This window comes from Thalassophryne amazonica, chromosome 19 (genome assembly GCF_902500255.1).
Source record: "Thalassophryne amazonica chromosome 19, fThaAma1.1, whole genome shotgun sequence".
NCBI lineage: Eukaryota > Metazoa > Chordata > Actinopteri > Batrachoidiformes > Batrachoididae > Thalassophryne > Thalassophryne amazonica.
Window position 1 is genome coordinate 56,727,136 of NC_047121.1, and position 7,625 is coordinate 56,734,760.

General features: G+C 38.4%; 1 protein-coding gene across 1 annotated transcript; it reads right to left on the reverse strand.

The window, feature by feature from the left end:
• Nucleotides 1-3,497: 3,497 nt before the first annotated feature.
• Nucleotides 3,498-7,142, reverse strand: srp14 (signal recognition particle 14). The gene is made up of 5 exons (XM_034159846.1): nt 7,024-7,142; nt 4,941-5,013; nt 4,751-4,863; nt 4,622-4,654; nt 3,498-4,309 (listed from the first exon to the last, which is right to left on the reverse strand). The coding sequence occupies exons 1-5, from the start codon at nt 7,045-7,047 to the stop codon at nt 4,220-4,222; spliced, it is 333 nt and encodes a 110-aa protein (XP_034015737.1). The 5' UTR covers nt 7,048-7,142; the 3' UTR covers nt 3,498-4,219.
• Between the last annotated feature and the right edge of the window lie 483 nt (nt 7,143-7,625).

Genomic DNA, 7,625 nt, shown 5'->3' on the forward strand with positions numbered 1-7,625 from the left:
GTCTGTGTTTTGACTTGTGATTCATAATACAATAAATAAATAAATAAAATTAAATACATAAATAACAAGGTGACTTAATATGAAGCTGCAGAATTCTATCACAGTGACGATAGATTTCTGCAGAAATGAAAATGTTTGTACGACTTCAAGGATTTTTAATCTAATGACGGATTATATCTCTTATCTAAACTGGAACTGACTCGGGATCCCCCAGGAAGAGTTTGAGGACTTGGCCGAGGACAGGGAAGTGTGGGATGAGCTGCTTGGTGGACTGCCACTGTGACCCGGATAAATTGAATTTAAGGATAATCCATGTTATTAAGGTCGTGGTAATACAGGGTTACACCCTGTGTCTTCATGTTAACAAGCAATAATAAAATATACATTAATTAGATAAGACATTCATAAACACCTTTGAGAAGGTCCTTGAAATAAGTGTTAATAATAGGTAATGAGGTCATAAGATTGTGTGAATACAATAAATGTTTATTGTTGCATAATTGGACATGATAAGCACCTTAAGAAACCTGTTAGTTTATAAACTGAGAATTATTAAAACCTCTAAATTTATTTAAATTCTTTATCAAAGCATTACAAACATTCAGTCATCCAGGTCAGAGGGACTTAACTAGTCTTGTTAGTCTTTGGGTAGTTTTAGTAGTTGATCATGTGATGGTTTTTGGTTTGTTTTAAACAAGCTGTGAGTGTGGACAAGATAACTCAAAAACAGCTGGACAGATGTCCTTTAAACTTGGTGGGAATATTACTTGGATGGATGTCTTGAGGTGATTAGATTTTGAAGTAGTTTGCTCAAAGGTGTGTGTCTATATATATATATATATATATATATATATATATAAAGCGTAGATGGATTATTCAAATCATGCATGATCAGTAAAACATTAGTAATTAATTGGTATGAATGACTTCACAATGAAGTCACACAGAGTCAAAAACACAGTTCCAGGCAGATGTATATTTATTTGTACATTTATATTGGAGCTACTAGATTGAAAGTGAGAATAACCTTCCAATAATAGGGGCTAATATATATATATATATATATATATATATATATATATATATATATATATACACACACACACACTCACACATAACACATAACTGGTGATGTGTTTACGTGCAGCAGAAACCACGGAGGGAAGAGCTTCTCCATGTGCTTCCCTGTGTTTCGTGCTGTGCACGCGCACCTGGTGGTTTAAAAAAAGAACCATTTTGATAAAAAATTGCTAGTTTTTAACAGATATTCCATTTGACTTTGAAAAGCAGTGCTTAAAATGAAAACATGACATGTCCAACTTCAGACAGAGCAGATCAAATATTTTAGTTTATGATCATTCATGTTCGGTTGTTTTATAAACCGGTTTGGAAATGGTGTTGATGTGGTTTACGGCCTTTAAACGATTGTTGCAGAAAGTGAATAATCTGTTCAAAATCACATTATGTCTCATTTTAATTCAGCCTGACATACAGTCTTCTTACATTATTCAGAAATAAACTGTCTCTCTGTATCTGTCTCTACATTTTAGCACTTTTACAACATTTAGTGGATCTGCTGTTTAATTAACCGCTGTTGAAGACCCCCCCCCCCCCACACACACACACACACACTCGTTTATTTCCGTGTCACTCTGTTAGTTTTTGCATAAAAGTGTTTGCTTTTGTCACTTCACTGCACGTCAAAGATCGTGTCTAGCTCCCTCTGGTGGACATGATGAAAATACAAACATCTCATTTTATGTCAGTTAATGTCTCAGTCACGAACGTTCAAAAAAATAGTACATTTGATGACATGCAGGATGAGCTGAACAGTTCAGAAAGCGGTCCAAAAGTTCAGATACTTATGGTCCTGAGTGGACAGACCCTGGTTTGGTTTTCTTTTTGTGTTCTATTTGCGTGGACTGCGCCGTCTGATGATTTTTCTGAAATTTAGTCTACTCAGTCCCTGGGGACAGTCTTGTCCTGGTTAGTTGGATTTTCTAATTGAATCATTGGGGTCCCAAGAAGAGCAGAGATGCTGTTTTTCCACACTGATTTATTCCCGAAAATCTGTTCAATAACTTTTTCTCTAATTTTGCAAACAATATATGGGGCATGGCCTACAGACAAGGAAGATGCCTTTGTCCTTGAATGGTTCTTTCTCAAGCCAACCCCCAAATTGCCATTTTGCACTTATTTTAACGCAAAACTTTTTAGTAAGATTTTTGCAACCGTATTCAAAATAAACTAGTGCGTTGCCCCTGGGGATCCACTATCCCATTATCATATATACACACCACTGTTATTATTTCTATTTTGTCACTTGATTTTTAAATGGACCACAATGGGAGTAAGTGTTTTCACTTCATTGTGTCATCCATGTACTTTTAATTTAGTTGCAATTGCATTGTGTACTTACATTGAACTTAAAATCACTCACCACACTCTTAATATAAAGATGCCTTACCACCCCTTGCTGGAATGGCGTGAGTCCAATAAGTAGTTTGCAACATCCATTGTTCCGTTTTTTCACCATTCCTCCTTGTCCCAGAATACATAATGTCAGCTGTCCAGTTTCTCTGTGATTGAAGCTGCACACACACACAGCTGCTGTAAGCAGGTGCTTTTAATTTGACAAGACAGTGGCAGAAGACATTAAAAACACTACACATTTCACTCATGGTACTAACAGACTTAACTGAAATCACATGTAAGTGTTCACAGTCTTTGCCATGAAGCTCAAAATTGAGCTCAGGTGCATCCAGGTTCCACTGATCATCCTTGAGATGTTTCTGCAGCTTAACTGAAGTCCACCTGGAGTAAATTCAGTTGATTGGACTTTGGACATGGCACACCTGTCTACATATAAGGTCCCACAGTTGACAGTCAGAGCACAAACCAAGCATGAAGTCAAAGGAACTGTCTGTAGGCCTCTGAGAATTGTCCTGCCCACAGCCTACCTTTACAGCTGTTTCAGCAAGTATGTTTGAGATGATTAATTACAACAAGGCGGTTAGAGATGTGGCCACGTGATGACAGGTTATGAACTAGAAATCCAGGGTTTCCCCTCGCTGTGTCAAATTTCAAAGAAATTTCCAGTGTCAGATATGACCCTCAGAAAATCCAAACCACAGTACACAATCCCTGATTACAGGAAGCTGAGAGGTTGTAGCTGAGAGGTTAAGGTGATGGACTTCAAGCCCTGCACAGGTTCAAAACCTGCCAAACTCGGACATCTGTCAATGTACTTCTACTTGGACTAAATTAAATTCACCAGTTGCACGTCCTCATCCTGTACACGGCGCAGGAAACAGCTGATCTTCAAGAGTTTGGTCTGGTCGCACACCCACATGGTTCTAACACACTTCAAAGTGTTGTTGAATCATGGCGGGTTCAAGAATGTCACAAACACCATGAGGCAGAGAATCAACAGCACCACCTAAAGGCACCTCCCATGGAAAGGCCAGACCAGAATACAAAGATTTATATTTGCCATCTTATTTTCAGGAAATTTATTAACAAAGCAGACAAAAAGTAACAACGTATTTGAACATAAATTCAACTGTAACTCTGCAGATGAGGTCTGGACACTAATGGAGCAACAATCTGCCCACCCTTTAAAAAAATTATTATAGTTACAGTCATCTGATCTCAGAATTCAAAACATGCTGTTCTAGAATTTTTTTTTTTTTTTTAAATAAGCACTTTACTCAATCATGATGTCATCCTTTAAAAAAGTTCACATTTTAATTACGTATGACATCATGGTCCTTTGTTTTGTGTTTTTTTTTTTTTTTTTACATCAGATTGTGATTAAATTTAATCAATTTTTGGGGGGTGGGGTAGTGGGGCACTTTTATATTCGTCAAGGTGTAAAGTGGAAAATTCACCTCCAAAGTAAACCCTGAAGAGGAAAAAAAAAAATTTGATTTGGTACCAACAGATGTGATGCACGGTAAACATAAACAGTAAATCAGTGGACTCAAAGGATTCAGACGCTCCAGAAACAACATCATGGCAAGTCGCCAGAATTCCTTTATAAAGTTACAGGAAGTTGTTGGCACCTCTGTTCCAAAAATGGCTGATGGCACCAAACGATGGGAGAGAACAAAACAGTCACCAGGTGAGTGAACGATGGAGCTGCAGGACAGGTGGTGCTGTCACATTTTAAAGTCCACTTCAGGTTCTCGACGGGTTTGGACGTTCTAAAGCCTGATGCTCACTGGGTGGCTTTGGTCTTCTTGCTTTTACTTTTCTTGTCTTTCTTCTTAAGTCCATCGATGTGAGCTCGTAGGAGGTTTGAGTAAGCCTGTGAAGATGAGAATAAAAGGAGAAAAACATCACAAGACAATCAGGTCTTTACGGTCAAATAAACATATTCATTAAAAAAATTAAAATATTATTATAATAAAGTCTGTCAATGTGAGAATAAACGCTCTGTTGTTCCATTTCTGGTGCATTAATTTTAGTTTGTTACTGACCGTCAGCAACACATGATCAGGCTGACCAACAGGATCCAAGTCTATGTATCATTTTACACAAAGTCCTTTGAGAGACACCAAACTATCAAACAGCACCTTGATATAATGGGGAAAAAAGTTTGAAAATGAAAAAAAGTCACCATTTGAAACTTGATTACTTCTTTTGTCGTGACCTGAAAAACGGGATACCGTGTTAGAAGATTGCAGAGAGAGAAGAACCCTGGGAGCAGGAGATCTGAGGTTTCTATGCTCTGAGACCGAACGCTCACCACCGTGCTGATTTTCTTTTTGCCATCAGACGCTCTGAGAAGACACTTGTTATCTGCAGGTTCAAATGTGTCCGGGTGACCCTTCCTGGGCACCGGTTTGGTCCGTCCATCGTCTGCAGGAAGAGTCAAACCCACATCAGCTGTTAAAAGGCTTCAGGAGTTCTTTACAGAAGACGACAGTGTGACTTACATTTCTTTAACGTGATGACAACGCTACCAGAAGATCTGCACTTCTGGAAGAGCCGCGTTAGTTCCGTGAGAAACTGAGGGAGAAAAAAAAAAATTTCATTTAAACCCCAAATGCTCACTGAGGAATACCTTAAAAATAAAAGTCTTAATTTGACATTTATGTGTTGTGTTGGGAGATCTATTTTTTTTTATTTACATTACATTTATGAACACTTAAAACTATTTTTTTCTTTGAAATCTAGAGAAGAAAATCAGCACTTCAGGTCAATAACAGTCATTCTGATTACTCACATGATTTCTTTTCAGTTCTAATTAATTCAATGACCCATCTATCCATTTTCTATACCCACCTAATCCAATTAATGGTTAATTCAAAGACATTCAAGAAAATTTTAATTATAACGAAGATACAAACATATGTATTTCTGACTGCCAATGAGTGACATGATCTGTAAATTTCTTGCTGATTTCAGAAACTTTCAAACACTGGACAATAAGAACAAAGTTTCTTGCCATGTGTACAGCAGTTAAATGGACTGAATTTATATAGCGCTTATCCATCTGCATCAGATGCTCAAAGCGCTTTACAAATAATGCCTCACATTCATCATGATGTGAGGGTGCTGCCATACAAGGTACTCACTAGACACCGGGAACAACTAGAAGATTAAGGACCTTGCCCAAGGGCACTTAGTGATTTTCCAGTCAGACTCCAATTTGAACCAAGGATCCCCTGGTCTCAAGCACAACGCTTAACCACGAGACCATCGCTTTCCCAAAGCAATTGAGCATGTTGCCACGGTAATGTAGGAGCTGTCAGCCAAAACTGGCCAATGCTCAGATTTAGAAATCATCAATGGCTCAGGCTTCATCTCCTCATAGCCAATAAACATTCTTGGATCCAGACCCACTTTTTAGAGGGCAGCATCAGAAATAAGGGCTGGACGACTGAGACTAGTCTGGATTAAAAGTGTTCAACACAGTTTGAGAAGGTGGACACATCTGAAACTGGACCTGGAACATATCACGAAGTCTGCTACCGCCAAGACTTTATTTACCTTAAACCCACTGATAACTAATCAACTAATGTTCTGGTTACTGGTACAGTCGGTCTTCACTGATCTGTACAATGATCGCCTCCACCTAATGCCTTCTTATAATCAGGTTGAGAGTTTCTGATACAGCTGCAGCTGGTAAACTTCCATGCATTTGCAACAGAGAATGAATATTTCCGTGTGTTGAGCCTTAGTCCTTGTTCCTGCATTGTTTTAAAATTGCTAGACTGCCTCAGTTAAAAAAGAAGTTGTAATTATTAATGTGTTTAATTCAGTAGGTCTGCTCCTAGTCTTCTCATTTCTGGAAGTATGCAATGTCATTGCACAGATCCAAAAGCACTGCTGAAATTTAAACTTTATTATACATTTCAACGCATTTAAGAGAAAATCATCTTCAACGTGTTCGACAGATGAGACTCATCACGAATCCCAAGGAACACAGCACCCTTTCGGAAGTGGCGGTCATATTTAGAAGCGCTGGATCGTTCTGTCTGCTTTTAGGAGTCCAACATGAACAAATAAACCACAAACCAGAATAAATAAACCACAAACCAGAATAAATAAACCACAAACGTGACTCTGAAAACTATATAATAATGTTTTCTGAGCTCCACAGCAAAATTTGTCCTTCGTTATCGAAACATTGAGTTTCACAGTTTATCAAACGCGCTACAAAAGAAAAAAAATAGTCGAACTGAATCTCAAATACTGCACATATTTAATGGAAAGTAGTTCAATAACATTTTCATCTTTAGAAACAAACGCGTAAAATGTTGAAAATGCTTTTCTTGCGAAAACTGAACAAAAAATTATAATGAAACTATATGGAACATCTGTCAGAGCGGTTAACAGAAATTGTTTATCTGTACAGAAATTAAGCGTTTTCATTTTGTCTGTATTTGTAGCTAACGTAAAGCTAACCCACGTTAGCATAGCAGCTTGCAAATTTTGTAGCCAAAACAACACAAACAGCGCTGGAATAGCCCTTAAAACAAAAGCTTATTCACTGCTAACGTTTCCGTTTCTTACCGAATCGTTTTCTAGCAGAACCATAATCCTGACGAAGAGATAAAATTTCACAGCTCACCGGTAAAAAAAAAAAAAAACACGCTACCGACAAGAACACGTAGTATTACAGCCACTGTAACGTCACCGCGTAAGCACCGCAATGCAACTACACCGCCACCTACTGTCATGGCGGCAAAAACGCAAGCGCCTCTTCTTCTGTCGAGTTTATTGGCGGTTTGCAAACCGACATGGCGCATTACCGCCACTAACTGTTTGTGTATGGCGCATTAATGGCACAGACATGGAGTCTGACGTAGCATTTGTCCAGTAACACTTCCACCCAGAGGGTGCGCATTAAAATCCCCACACCATAACCAGTTACATTTTCAAACACCTCTTTGCAGCACGGTGCCTTAGTGGTTAGCACTGTTGCCTCCACAGCAAGAAGGTCATGGGTTTGATTCCCACCTGTGGAGTTTGCATGTTCTCCCCGTTTGCTTGGGTTCTAAGCAGTTTAGGTGAATTGTCCAGGTCTTCTCTGTAAAATAGATCTTGAGCTCAATGGGACTAACCTGGTTAAATAAAAGGTTAAATAAATAAATTATAGAAGCTAATTATCCATA

Excerpts from the sequence above, each read along its gene's own strand:
- srp14 (XM_034159846.1), bottom strand. The coding sequence starts at position 7,047 with ATGGTTCTGCTAGAAAACGATTCG. Across the intron at positions 5,014-7,023 it reads TTCTGCTAGAAAACGATTCG|TTTCTCACGGAACTAACGCG; the intron begins GTAAGAAACGGA and ends TTTCTCCCTCAG. Across the intron at positions 4,864-4,940 it reads TGTCATCACGTTAAAGAAAT|ACGATGGACGGACCAAACCG; the intron begins GTAAGTCACACT and ends CTCTTCCTGCAG.